The 15,177-nt window shown below is 41.8% G+C and overlaps 1 protein-coding gene across 13 annotated transcripts in view; it reads right to left on the bottom strand.

Annotated features, from left to right (window-relative positions):
* LOC120900884 (sodium/hydrogen exchanger 3) overlaps positions 1-15,177 on the bottom strand; it is a 56,375-nt gene that overhangs the window by 5,717 nt on the left and 35,481 nt on the right. For 6 of the 13 annotated variants that reach the window (XM_040308456.1, XM_040308464.1, XM_040308457.1 and 3 more), the window contains exons 13-22: positions 15,108-15,122; positions 14,547-14,555; positions 13,293-13,349; positions 13,137-13,214; positions 12,970-13,042; positions 11,783-11,893; positions 10,741-10,800; positions 8,768-8,830; positions 8,513-8,674; positions 5,841-6,177 (exon numbers count right to left, since the gene is read on the bottom strand). In XM_040308456.1, coding sequence (XP_040164390.1) covers positions 5,841-6,177; positions 8,513-8,674; positions 8,768-8,830; positions 10,741-10,800; positions 11,783-11,893; positions 12,970-13,042; positions 13,137-13,214; positions 13,293-13,349; positions 14,547-14,555; positions 15,108-15,122 — 965 coding nt within the window. Of the gene's footprint in view, positions 1-87; positions 2,631-5,840; positions 6,178-8,512; positions 8,675-8,767; positions 8,831-10,740; positions 10,801-11,782; positions 11,894-12,969; positions 13,043-13,136; positions 13,215-13,292; positions 13,350-14,546; positions 14,556-15,107; positions 15,123-15,177 lie in introns of those variants that run through there. The other 7 variants (XM_040308463.1, XM_040308465.1, XM_040308468.1 and 4 more) reach the window with 6 other exon arrangements.

Genomic DNA, 15,177 nt, shown 5'->3' with positions numbered 1-15,177 from the left:
TAAACTAGTTTACTAGTATACCAAATAACGGGTTTCCACTAAAGCAATCCATTTGATTCTACATACACACACACGCACACACACATATACAGTTTGTGGTTATATATATTATATATATTTAACGATCGTTACGGATAGTTCTAAAGTTAGAAGATTACTAGCTATTCCACCGTAAGATTAGATTAGGCAAAAGTCCAGCTTACTCCCAACATCCAAACACAACTAATTGGGGACACCTTCTGGCAAGAAACAGTGCCGCTTTACCGCTTTACTCTCCCAAAGTAGATTTGATGGCGGAGAAGCCTCCCCGAATAGTGCGTCTCTAATGCAAGCTTACAGTTGTACCGCCTTAATATCTACCGACCATGTTATTAAGAGTCTTCTTCCGCTCATACGCTCAACACCGTAAGGCACAACTTTACATTAAGCCTATTTAGCCTCCAGAAGGATTACCACGTGCCCTGTAAGCGCGCTGTTCTTGCGCTCTTAGCTCGTATGCGCAAAACCCCCTGCACACGTAGCAAGCTCGTAGTAGGCCATAATAGCTACAGCAATGAGAACGGGTTTTACGCACTACACTACATATTAAGGAAGTAAACACACGTGTTGCGAAAGCGTTTGACAGTTTAGCCAATAAAATGCATGCAGTTAAAGAATGATTAGAGGGAAAAACAGGGAGAAATAAATGCTAAACGACTCTAACAGCGCTACACAATAATGCTAGCAGTAACAATACTATATGCTTCAATGGGAATTAGGTTTGTGAGATAGAACCCGATTCCTCCCTATCGGGTTGGAGGAGATATACGATCGTGTTGGTGTAAAATACTGTGGACCGAATGGTTCTTTGCTTTCCTCATTCATCAATGAACGGGCCTGGGGCCAGTCACTAAAGTCACTATACTGGTCAGCCCATCCATTGAGGTGGAATGTTAAGTACGGGAGCGATTGGTTGGTTTGTCGTTTGCCGATTAAGTAGCTAGGTTTTGCAAAAAAATTAGTTGTTAAGTGGTTCCTTGTTTGAAAGAAAGCAAGTTTTTTTTTTAATTTTATTTACTAAAACAGAGAGTAATAGTAGCAGGTCAAAAGGAAAAGTAGTGACACACGCTAGCCTAGGCGAATTTGCCACTGTGTTTTAGGAATAACTCTGTGTGTATGTGGTTTTTTGTTGAGGATGCACTAGTTGAGTAGAAGATGCAATGATGCTTCTCTAAGCAGAACGTGGTTAGAAACTAACAAGGAACGAGAGAGTGAAAAAGAGATGGCAAAGAAAAAGAAAATGGTTGTTTAGATTGTTCTTTTGTTAAATACCAGCATTTCATCGACAAACGACGATGGGACACAAGGCTAAAGTCAAAATCGGTCGTATTGTACCTGGTGGTGAGAAGGAAAAGAAACGGAAATTGGCATCGGTAAGAAGAGCGTGAAGAGCGGAGCGGGGCCCTTTGCGGGTTATATGGGGCGGAAAGAAAGGGGGAGCTGCTGCTGCTGCTGCCGTTTGCTAGCGCTAAGATAAGTTCGTTAATAATAATCATAATAATAATAATAGTAATGGCTACACTAAGTGACGTAGGCTGGCTTCGCGCCTTAGACTAGACGCGCTAGTTTGCGCACCCCGCTCGGGTTTGCGAAATTACCATCTTGGCATGTGGATTGATACTGTTTTCGTACTTTTTTTTTGCTACAAGTTTTTGTTTCTATCTCACTAAAGTTCTCTAAAGTGTTCTCAAAGCACTGGCTACAAACTACACAGGTAAGCTTGCTAATACATCTCTTTTGGCACTACAAACCTATCAACATCTCCCTCTGCTACATAATAATAATACAAAAACAAATGCTAAATTGCCACTAACTACGTTTCTAAATCATAACTTCCACAACACCACACCTCACCATCACAACACAAACAACATGCAGCATATCATGCAGAGCGAGCGTGTAGAGCTGAGCGAAACAATAACAGTAACTAAACCGACCGTGTCACATATCTGATCACACCCGCGATCACACCGTGAAGCGTGTTCACCACCCGTGGCTGATAATGTACACCATCGAAGGGGACAGGAATGAGGGGGGGTGGTGAAGGGGGAAGGAGGTGGAAGTGGCCACCGTTGGCATGCAAAAACCATCTGGGAAATCCCGCGCGCGTGTTTTGGTCCGGGGCCGGGCCGGTGCCTTCGTTTCGTTTGTGCGACGACCATCCGTCCGTCGGTTGCGTCCCGTTGGCAGCGTTGGTGCGTCTCATGCGTCTCATTGTGAGGGAGAAGGTGGAGGAGCGTTACTCGTTCCCATTTTTTGGGGCGATGTGGGAAGTATGGGGAATGGGGTTTATAAGAGGGAAAAGGAACCCTAAGTGATCGTCGTAGGATCGTTGCAATAGTCCGTCCGGGAGAAAGAAGGAAGCAGTTTGCCGGCATTGTGTTTCGTACTCTCTTGTACACTATTACAACACTCTTCAGCTATGCTTTTATGCTTGAGTACGTGCTCTCCCTCTCTCTCTCTCGCTCTCTCTCTCTCTCGTTTTACAACACTACTGGGATTGCGTCGGTTTTTCGTCGTCCGTCTCGAGTGGTGGAGCTGGGAAGGGCTCTAGGGTGTACCGGCTTGGCCGTCGTCCGGGCACTAGCAGCCTGCGTGAGAGGGGGTGGTAACAACAACGGACATGTTTAAACAGCAACGAAAAAAAGAATTGGCACGCACACGCACACACACACACATACGCACACGTACACGCAGTAACAACAAACGCCAGGGGACTGGCGACGCATGCATGTCTGTAAGAGGGTTTGTGGTGGTTTTGTGTCGCAATTTTTTTTGCTATGATGGCGTGTGATGAGAAGGCCAGGAACTTGGCATCCGCAATTTTGTACTTGATTGCCTTTGTCACAATGTTTTGTTTTTTGTTTCTCTGTTCTATTCCTTTGTGTTATGTTTTATGTATGTTTTTTCTGTTTTGCATTTTACGCACCGTGTTGTGCGTAGTAGTCAGTGGTTTAAGTGATGTATGTATGTTTTTTTTGTTTTGTTTTTATCTATGTGCTTTGTTTTGTTTTTTTTTTCTTTTTGTAATCGATCCTGTTTATTTATTTTATTATTTCAAGTAACGATATCTCCATTCTAAAATGGAACGAGAAAACTTTATGAAAACAAACACTGTTTCTTTTTATATTTCTATTCATATTCTCTCTATGGCAATTTTGTAACAAATTTGCCAATTTAAAACATTAACGCTTTTGTACTTTTCAATTGTTTCAACTGTTCAATTTAAAACATTGACGCTTTTATACTTTTCAATTGTTTTACTTTGTCTCGCACATTGTGTTACAAGTTCACATTTTTCTCTTCCATAATTTTCCTCGCTTCATCATGCTGGGGAGAAGGGAAAACATAGGGAAATATTCGTTGCTGTTCATCAAAGGGGATGCTGGAGCAGGGTTGTGCAAAGCACAATCAAGCGACGACACAGCTGAACGATCGATCGAGCCAGCGAGAGAGACGCATTGACGGTAAACGGGTAAAAGCGCACAACAAGCACGGACAGACACAGCATATGTGGAAAGAGAATACAGAACGACAGTTGTTGTTAAGTCACCCAGGAAAATAGGAACGGACACGCGTTGCACAACGGCTGGACAAGAATACACAACTAGAAGAAGCAGGAAGGCGGTACAGCGTGTTCTACGTGTGTAGAAAAGGTTTTACAAAATTCCCAACAAGCGGTATTAAGTCTAAAAAAATAACAACAAAGCTCTGTGAATGACGTTAGCAAATTGGAAGTGGAAAAAACAGGCTACAAGTTTGCAGCATAAAAAACTAAACTCATTTAATCATTTTTACAAAACGTATTGGAAATCCAACACTTTCAAAAGAAACACACACAAATCTGCGTGACTAAAGCATAAGAAATTGCCTCTAGTAACAACAGTTCAGCAAAACTTTCAGTAAAGAAGTACTTCTCCCCTTGCTACAATCTTAAATTCCTTCAAAAAAAGAAAAAGAAGTGTCCTACAAAATGTGCATTCAGCAGTGACAAAAGAACTGAGCACCACAGGGCTCTATCGTGGCGCACGGCAAAGCGACAAAACGTAGAAGAAGTAAAGAAAAAAAGACCAAAAAATGCAAAGCAAAATTGAAATTTTGGGTGCTTTCCGAATAGTGCTAGAAGAACATAGCCAAATCGAGGGTTTGATTTTTTTTTTTGAGAAAGGAGCACACATTTACCGATGAAAACTGTTTGCTAAGGCCACATTATCTAGAAGAAAGAAATTGGTAGAAAAAGAAAGAAAGAAAGAAAGAGAAACAACAGTTGAAAACGGTTCCACTGAAGAAGAAGGAGAGACGGAGAGACAGAGCGAGAGCGAGAGAGTGAGCTCTCTTTTTTTTCTTTCTTTTCTTCGCTGTTTTTGCTGTCCTTTCCGCTTGCACCACGATGCACCCACAACCCCCAACCAAACTGGGATGGTGTTAAACCCTCCTTCACACATTATTCACTTCGCACAACAACAATAATATATACAAAAACAACAAAGTCTTTGTTAAGTCAAACAAAAGTTGAAATAACAAAAGAAAACTCAACCATCTCACAAACTGCGAGACAACTGCATCAAAAGTAAATAATTGTGAGAAGAAAAACAACAACAACACAAACTAAAAGTGTCAAAAGTGCAGCAAAAGGAAACAATGGAAGTAGTATAGTATAGGGGTGGTGGTAAAACTGCTCCACAGACACTTGTAGTACAAATGGAAAGAATAAAGATCGTTCGTCGTTCGTTTCAGGTTTCCAATAGGATCGAAGGGATCGTTGGGTGGGTGTGTGTGTGTGTGGACTAAGGGTTATTGTGAGGTGAGGTGTGAGCGTTGTGGGTTGTTGTTAACAGCTCGGTTGATTGTTTTTCGAGACCTTCCCAGTGGGCGGAGTTTTTTGTGTGATTGTTAGTTTAGGCTTGTGGGATGTGTTACAGAGTATGTGTGTGTGTGTTATGTGTTTTTTTAGGAGTAATTATGTTTAATGCTACATTATAAGATACTTTTGTTTCGTCTCCCTGCGTATGTGTGTTAGGAGATTGTGTTCTAATTAATTTGTGTATGTGTGTGTGTTAATCCAGTTAAATGTTGAATGTAGTAGTGAGGATGCTGTGTATTGTGTTATATATTGTTAAGATATACTCATACTAACATACTAAGCTTAACATAGAGATAGGTTAGAATTATTCTACTGTGCTAAACATAACACATACAAACACACATACACACATTCGCACATACATACTAGTCAGACGAACACAAACACACACGCACACACACGACGGGGCGCGCGCGATCGCACAATCACAGCCATACTTGAGTAAAGAGATGGATTAAAATCAACAGTCACAAACTTACTGAACAACACGCTCAGATATGTTTTTTTATCTGTTTCATCTAAATTTAAAAAGACATGCAAAGCAAATTTAAATGTTTTTTTTTGTTCTATGGAAGAATTGGAAAGAAAATTACTTAAAAAAGGTCAACCCAATTTCCATTGAGGTGGGCGTTTGTTGGGGCCTTTTTTTGGCTATTGGCGATACATTTTCTTACCGCTTTTTATAACAAACGTATAATTTCGGGGTACAAAATTTAAAATAAATCAAAATTCAAATAGTGCCAATTAAAATGGGTTAAATAGTAGAACCCAAAAATAATCTCTGAAATTGGTTCCAAGTCGCACATTAAAGGCGCTCATAAAAAGAGGAAAAATTTGCATATAGAGTAGAAAGGGTGGGGACAATACAAAGGGGGAACGGGGGAGGGCAGGGAGGATTAATAGTAGAAAGAGAAAAAAAGCACATCCAAACACTTACCCGCTTAGCTCCAGCATCGAGCCACGGCGGTTGTTGCGCCGATGGCTGGCGGTAACCGGGAAGGCGGTCGCGTGCGGCCCCGCCCGGGAAATGCCGAGCGGATCCAGCATCGGGTTGCCGGCCGTGTCGCCGCCATCGATCGTGATGTAGCCGGCGATCGAGGCCGACCGCTTGTCCTTCGGGACGGCCGCCATCCGGCCGACCGGTGTCGTCGCCGCCACCGGGGTCGAGGTCTCGGAATCCGTCACGCCGCCGATGACGACCCCACCGGAGCCGGAACTCTCCCGCCGGAACAGACCTATTACGGACTTAGCCTGTTTAGGTTGCGTTAAGCCACCTGTGTGTGTGTGTATGTGTGTGGGTAGGTGGGGAGGTGAGGTTTGGGGTGGAGTTTTTTCCCCCATTTGTTTTCGTTTTGGTGGCGCAAGTTCACGCGCGCATGCGTGTTCACGATTGGGCATAACAACAGAGTGGCGCACGCACACACAAACACAGCACAACACAGCACACATTTGGAGGCGCACGAGGCGGTGCACATTTGAACAGGATAAGGAGCAGCATCGGGTAGCAGAGCAACGTGTTCAAATAGGATCGCACCAGTTGCCCCATTAAATATTGCCAGCGGTCACACCAGCGGCACACACATCGAACGGCAGCAGTGTTGATGGTTTGCAGAGGATTTTTTTTGTGTGCGAGTGTGTGTGTATTTTTTTCGGTTTTTGTAGTTGATCGTGGTGGTGGCGGTGATGGTGTTGGTGGTGGTTGGTGGATCATCGTGTAAAGAGAGAAAGAGAAACCATACGGGGGAAAGGCACGGATAGATGATAAAAAAATGCGGTTAGGTGCAAGCTAATGCGCGGGATGCAGAAATTATATGAATCTAGAGAAGAAAGTACACTAAACTAAAACGACGGAAATGTAAAGGAAGATCACTCGAGGGGGCAAGTGAGAGGGAGCATTTTTTCTGTTTTTGAAACGGATGAAACAACTTCAACAGTTTGCTGTGGCAAAGAACGAATCTTTCAAATGCAAATGCATTGGTTCGGTCAAAGAAAAGTGAGGCTGTTTGTAGGACAAATCGTCCCTATTAGAAAAAAACAAAACAACAAGACAAGGAGCCAAAATTATCCAACTAACCAACAAAAAAAAACATGAACCAACACGGCTCAAAACAAGTTGGAAAAATTGGGAATCTTGTCGGAAAAAACACTTCTCCGAAACAATGAAACACAAAAACTGCACTCGCGCCAGTGCAAATTCGTGACAGTGCGTTTGAATACGAAGCAAATTCAAAAGACAGAGAGAGAGAGAGAGAGAGAGGGAGATACAGAAATATATAGTGAAAGAGAGGGATAGAACGATAGTAGAAGACTTGACTAACGATTGATTCATGAGGCTATAGACAGCAGCGTTAGTACATCGTTTTGAAAGCGGCGGTAGCGATAGTAGGCGCGTACTACTTCCACGTACACTCTGATGGTGCCGTGGTCCTGTTAACATCGAGATATCATTTCATTCGCACATGCACGTACCTCTATATTTACACAATTATTACACTTAGAAAACGGCAATGATCGTAAACATGAGCGCACATGGTACACATGGAAGCAATATATTGTCTGATAGAGAGATAGAGAGCGATAGGAAGTACTGACAAAAAACGATGAAGATTGTTGTCGTTTGAGAGTGCGAAAATACAGATTAGAATTAGAGCTAAAAGGAGAAAAACACCTTGAGGTTTCCGCATTGGTGGTGGGGGGAAATAACTCTAGTACGAAAACAAAGGACATTAACAGAACGGCTTCTCACGGTGCTGTTGATGGTGCATCGGTGTAAATTAAACTCGACTCGATCAAAACAAATAGGGCGGCACAAACAAGAAAGCGATGTGCTGAATAACAATCTAAGGCCATAAAGTAAAATAGCAAAATACTCTTCCATTTGCTTTTTTGAGGAACGATGTAAGGCAATTTCTTTTAATTTCATACCATGTGGCAGGTTTGGCGTTTGTTTGCGTTTTTGTGGTGGTTTGTTTAAAAATGTGAAATGAGCTACTACTACTGTATGATAGAGATACAAAAATTGTAATCGACCGCTGTCCAATACTGTGTCTGTTTGAAGACTGGGAGAGATGTGGTAGTGCATATGGTAAACAAATACTTAAATAATCAACACAAATTCAAACGAAACAATATTGAAATCAAAAATTGAGAAATAACGAAAACGGTTCTACATACAGTCTGCCGTATGTAACGCACTTCGGGGACGCCATGCAAACACAAAACTTATTTTTTTTCTCCGGGTGGGTACAATGAAATCTACAAACTGCAGCTGGAAGCGCCGAATGTGAAATTGGATTCTACCGCCCTGTCGCGTTGGATATATGCGATTTGTTGGGAAGAAAGGGGCGGTAGAGGAGCATGAGGCATGAGTGTTGGCGAGAGCTATCAAACCATTTTCCTCTTTTTTACCTACGCTGTGTGCGCTAACAATTGAAGGGGCATTTAGATAAAGAGATTAAAGGGCGGGAAGGAGTAAAACCGCTCCTTGGTTGTGTAAGGTACACCTTCTTTCATTACCTTTCTAGCTCGAAGGGAGGAGCGACCGGGGAACGACCTTTACCGGTGAGTGGGGGAGTAGGAGGAGAATCGATTCTAACGCACGAGACTTACCCAAAAATGTTGCACTTGGTGAATTGTAAGCTAGATACTCCTTGTTCGAAGCCCACGAGGGGAATTCGTTCTGTTTGATAGCACCATTATCGTCACTCTCGTCCACCCGCTTCCAGGGCAGGACGGATTCGATCGCGGTCGGCGTAGCGACACGTTGCTCCGCTAAAAACAGGGAGGAGGGGGGGAGAGGGAAGAAAAGAACAGTGTTATTTTAAAACAGAACACGGACGATTATGCACCATGGATGATACTTACACTCCAAAAAGCGTGACTCTCGCGAGAATCGCTTATCTTCCTTTGCCGCACCTCTCTCGTCAACTGTGTTGTTGAATGGATGTTTGCGAATTTAAAAAAAAGAGAGACGAGAAGTAAACCGCATGATTAATGTGATTTTTTTATGCATTCAATGCCTAATGGCTCTACAGAGAATAAAAACACTCCAACAAACAAACAAACAAAAATACTAGAAAACTGTTTCCAATGGAAATAAATAGCACAGAATAAGGCGGCATTTGGAACAATGTTCCCACCATGCTGAAACGCTACGAAATTATAGGCAAAGTGAATTTTCATCCAGAACGACAGAAAACAACAACAACAACAACGACGACATCGATATGAACTTAAAGAAATAAAAAAAAATAAATAATCTGAAAACAATATACAGAAACAACTCTATAACAATCGTATAGGTGGCATAGGTGCATAGAAGCGCACAAAACGACGCGTGTCCGATGGGTGGTGTGACGGGTGATGGGTGAAGATAGGACAGTGTGTGTGCGTGTGTGTGAACGGAGCTGAGCAACATACAACAGTGAGTTCAGTGTCATCCGTCGGGACCGCTGTTGCGGAGCTAGTTTCCGCAATGGTTCCGCAGCCGCATATTAGAGAGCTTTCCTCACACTCGTGAGCTGCTTAGCAGTGTCTGTCTGTGTGCGTGTGTGTGTGTATGTGTTGAGTGTTTTGTTGTTTCTCATCAAAACGAGAGACCGCAAAAAAGGTTTTAAGTACATCTGATCGCTGGGGTAGCAAAGTGTTAAGAGTTTGTACAATGCGTCAGTCCGAATGTAAGTAGACAATAATCATAAAAATAAAAGAAGAAAAAAAAACCTAAACCAAAAGTAATGTAATTTTGTAACAATTGCAACCAGTCATGCAAATAATGTATGTGTGTGTGTGTATACGAGTGTTTTCACTAAGTAGTAACTAGAGAACCAACCAAACGCAACGGGGAGCAAGCAACTCCGCAAAACTTACCGGACCGCTCCAAGCGGAACGATCGAACGCTTACACATTCGAATGAAAATGTACAACAAACAAACAAAGCTAATAACGAACGTTCTGCTTGCAGTCTCCTAAGGAGCTAAACTTTTCAGCCTATGCGAGGGGGAGTGAGAGGCAGTGGGGGGTGGGGGTATAGTAAAGACGAACCGAAAATTAACCGAATGCTTTAAACAACTGAAAACTGAAAAGAAACAAAAACTCGCGCACAGCTACGCAACAGATTAGTAACCGAAACAGCTCCGATTCGCTTGTGATGTTGGTTTGCTCTCCTTTTTAAAACGAGCAAACGAAAGATCATATTGGTACAACAACAAAAGAACAAACAAACAATCAAACATGACAACGAAAGGATATACAAGGGGATAAAGCTTGCAGCGCAACTTGCAAACGTGAGAGAGAGATCACAAGAGAGATATAGAGAGAGAGAGAGACTTGCAGACAAAAAAATAAGAAACACAAGTTTGTGTGTATATGTAAGGGGGGGCAGAAGGGGGGAAGGGGGTGGTCCAAGGGGGAGGCAGCAGTGTTGCGTAGGTAGGCCAAAATTGCGTACGGGCCGGACACACACACACACATACCGAAGGTCTGATAGGATCGGTCCCTGCGCCAGGGGAGGAACGATTCGGCCGCCGTCGGCGTGATCCGTTCCCGGTCGGAGGCGGAACTGATGCTGAAGTTACTGTTGTTGTTGTACGTGTTGAGTGTGAGGGTGTTTCTATTGGCTTTACTGTGGGACTCGGGGTGACTGTGGGTGGTGGGGTGATTGCCGGACGGGCACGAGGTGGAAGGATCGGAGGACGAGGAGGCAAACTTGCTCGTGTAGTGCTTCACAATGCGTGCCTTGGTGGGATCAAACCCGGGCAGGCTTGTAATGTGTGCGATCAGCGAGCTGTTGTTGTTGTTGTTAGCGGTAGTAGTAGTAGAAGAAGTGGCGGTTGGCTTACTTGCACCACGGTCGCCTCCGCCGGTGAGCGATTGCTTTACACTTACAGCCGGCGATTCGGCTAGAAGAAGAGACAGACAGACAGATAGAAATAGCAAACGAAAGAATAAAACACACAAACATCGTGACACGGATAAGGGAGACACTTGATCAAAATTGAAGCGTAAAGAACTGTTTTAAGAAAATTTAATATCCTTTTTTTTAAGAAGAAATAAATAAAATCGGAGAGTTTCATAACTATATCCCTTCCGTAAAACCAGTTGCCAATACCACTACACGAAACTCACGTGCAAATACAAATCGAGCTGTGGGCAAAGTAGTAGTTCGAACAATTTGAACTTAGTTTCATTCATAACTAAAGTAATCCTAGCCGGAATTGGTCCGCTCCGTCTAAAGCCACAATACAGGGTTTTCCAGGAATTCTCACAGCTGTGGGACACTTTAACGACTCCTTGTTGTGTGAAATGAACTTAATGTAACTTAAGGATAAATCCAATAGCAATTTCCAAGCAGCCTGTCCAAAAAGGGTGCCATAGAGTCCAATTTCCATCATATTAAGATCATTTCCCATAATAAAGAGTCAAAGAAGAGTCCCACAACTATGAAAACCGCTGGAAAATCCTGTAATGGCACGGTTTTCCTACCGTCAGAACCAATAGACTAATCAGTACACACAAAAAACTAATCGGAAATTTACAGAAAATAGGTCCAGCATTACAATCTAATAGGAAAGATCAGGGAAGAAAGGAGAAGAGATAGTAAATAGTAGAAGATACCAAGCAGAAACGGTAATAGAGAAGAGATTTTACACAAACACAAAACGGATGCTATAAACTACACACGATAAGTCGCATGTACTCGAACAAAAGGAGAAGGAAGAGAGAGAGAGAGACACATGTTGCTGACGGTAGCATAAGAGGACAACATCTTCGTCCTTCAATAAGAAGAATCTCACCACACGGTAACAATCAAACTTTGACATGTAAAAAGAAAAGAGTGAACCAGAGTGAACCCAACAGGGATGTGAGTGAATGAACACTTACGCGATGACTTGGCGGTAAACGTTAGGCCACCTCCGTCCCAGTCTTCCGACGGTCCCGCCGCCTGTCTTTCTTCATCCTCGTTGTCTTCGTGCAGCACTTCGTTGATGTAATCTGTAGAAACAAAACAACCAGGACACGTTTAAACAACACGGCCAACAATCAGCGCACGGCACACGGCAGTAGTGCGAAACATATGAATTTCTACACGAAAGCACGACCAATCTATTGTGAGTTAGTTTTAGTCTGATGAAACTGAGATGAATGGTATGTGAAATTTAGAAATTTCCATTGCAAATGGATCCGAAGGTGCTCTTAGGTAGGGATTTAAGCCAACAAAAGGAGTCTTTTTGGTTGACAGTATAAATAAGATACATCAATTTGAAGAAAGAGAGATAGTGAGAGTGGATGAATGAATGGGTTAGATATATCACAAAAAAAGTAAATCCTTACACCACGCTCCTCCCTGTACGGCGGGTTGTTTATAATTTGGTCTTACGAATCGTGCAATGTTTCCATATATCCAAAAAGCTACACAGACTACTCATACTTTTGCATAAATTGCAATACAATCAAATATGACAAAACAGTACGAGCACTATTACGGAAGACAGCACAATCTGGCTAAGAAACTTAATTTAAAATAATATATTAATTATTTTAAAACACCAATTATAAGAATCAATGCATAATTTTGTGCTTCTTTGTGTGACAAACACGTATCTAATAAATTAAATTGAAAAGAAATACATCAACAGTACAGAGGAAATATAAAAGAGATAAAAGAGTGCACAAAAAACGGAAAACTATCAAGAAACATCAAATTGATAAATGATTAGACAAATAATTCATAAAAAAAGATTTCGATTTCGATAAGGACACAGAAACAGAGAGAGAGAGAGCGAAAGAGAGACAACGATAAATCGTAAGGAAAAACAAACAAGACACATCGAAAAGTACACAACGTAGAAAACAACGACCAAAAATACGCTTACGATAATAGGAATGAGCTGCATTTTTACCTATTTCTAATCTACGGTACTTGTTAAGACTGTGAGAATGTTTTCGTTTACTTTTTTTGCGATTGTCTTGATCGGTTAGTGGTGGTTCTAGTGGTTGTGGTGGTGGTGGATGGTGGTAGTCGGTAGTAATCGTAATTGTATCATTAGTCATAACGATATCATTCGTACCGTTCGCAAACTGTTTTGCGGATCCGTTCTGCACAAACTCGGGGAACGAGACGTGGTTCTGCTGCTTGCCATCCTGGGTACCCCACCATGGGTTGTGAATTAAAACAAAAAAAGAAAGAGTTGAATTAAATCCAAACAGTGCGGGCCAACCGCATGGGATGCCATACCTTCACACGTTTGCTGCGCTTGTGATGCTTCTTCTCACTAATCATACGGCGTATGTTCATCTGCATTTTATAGTTGACCTAAAACGAGTGGAAAAAACAGAAAGCGTTAAACACACTGCATACGAACTCCATCTGGGCGGCGTCCACGTTCATTACCTGTGTTGATAGATCCCGATCGTCAACAGCGTGCCGGCTGTAGCTAAGTCTTCGATGCTGCGGAAAGGAGAACGGAACAACGGTTAGTAACGTCCGCCCGTAAACGGTTCGCTTAAGGAAAACTGTCCGTTTCCTGGCTCTATCTCGCTCAATACAGCTGACATTCGAAAAAATGGCTTAAACACGACAGTACATAAACGAACACGACACAAGGTACTATTATCTCGAGCAAAAGTAATGTAACAGAAATGTATTGTTTGCGAACTTCGATCAAAATGCTAGTTGATTTTCCTTCTTCCCGTTACACGAGGTCTTCCATTAGGTGTTAGATTGTTATAAAGTGCAGTTTTTTTTTATTTTTTCGTTTCAGAACAAACATGCCAAAACATTATTTTCGGGTTCAGGTTTGGGTGAGGGCAAGAGTGCTTCATTTGGCTATATATAATATGTGAGTTTTTTGCTTTGACCCCCCTTCACACTGCTATCACGAAATAAGCGAAAGACAAACACAACCGTTAGAAGCACGGGACTTAAAGGCAAACGTAACACTGCTACAGTGTCTAACCGTACCAATTGTAACATCAACGGGGACGTACACTATTTGTACAATATTTAACAATTTGACAAAAAAAAATACAATCATTAAAGAGTATGCGAACAATTTAATTATACATGATATAACATTTTATCCAGCTGTTTTGCCCAGATGGAAAATGAAACGATATGTACAAATGTAAGATGAAGTTTTTAATTAACTACTCTACTTGTTCTACTGTTTGCAGACGGGACTGGATTTGTTTTGTTCCACACCGAACAAAATTGTTGGAAAACATTCCCGGAGTTCTTTGTTTTCAAACTAAACACGTTCATTAAAAGTTTCAAGTTCAAAGTTCATTTGGAGGGAAATAAAAGAAGAGAAGTGCTACATGTTACATTCATTGAAACTTGTGTTTCATAACAGAAAGAAACATAAACCTAGGATCCTAGGATAATTTGAACATTGCAAGCAAAAATGAACAGTTGCGCAAGGATCCCATTACACATAAAATACAAATATATTTTACAATAAAGTATTTACAGGTAATGTAAAATCAAGAAATAAATCATAAAATGCGCAATACATCACGCAAACACACAAGCACATCTGGGAGTTTTAGAAGCTACACAGATAGCAGAAGAAAAAATGAAACATCTTATCGTATAGAGAGAAAAGGATAACAGTTTGGTTGAAGAAACAATGAAAACAGATCGCACCTTCACTTGCTTCAGGGTCATCGCCGAAAGATGTGCGAGATCGGGTACAGGGTGGTACAGGATCCAAAGCCCAGAGCGCGTTCACGCGATTATGTGTTAGGAATAGTGAGTACACACAACACACAGACACAGACACACACACACACACACATACAGAAGAGAACACATAGAAAAAGGTATGCAGCACGCACAGTCACATACACGGAAGGATACAAAAAGAAACACGTACAGAGAAAAATGGCTAGATTAGTGTTTTGAAGTGACGCTCACCGGAACAGAAACGCAAAAAAATCGGTAAACACAGGGAAAATGTGAATGGTTTTGTAACGAAATGTATGGTTGAAATTGCAAAAAGAAATACAACACAAATGTATGAAAGTGTGAAAGTTAAATGGGACAAAAACCACAAAACAAAATCGTTCGGGGCATTGCGCACCGAGACACAGCAATAACGGGCAGTAGTAGTAGTAGTAGTAGTAACAGTAGCAGTAGGTGAACATAAAGTTAGCACGTTAGGAAATAAAAAAAAAAATAAAACGAGATCATTTAATGTTTTCGTACCGTATGTAGTGAAGCCTTCGAGTTCAAGATTTTGGTTTTGATTTGTTTTGCGTTTGCGCAAGTAGGAGGT

The sequence above is a fragment of the Anopheles arabiensis genome, chromosome 3, assembly GCF_016920715.1.
Source record: "Anopheles arabiensis isolate DONGOLA chromosome 3, AaraD3, whole genome shotgun sequence".
NCBI lineage: Eukaryota > Metazoa > Arthropoda > Insecta > Diptera > Culicidae > Anopheles > Anopheles arabiensis.
The sequence above is the reverse complement of the archived record's forward strand: the minus strand, read 5'-3'. Positions and strand labels throughout refer to the sequence as shown.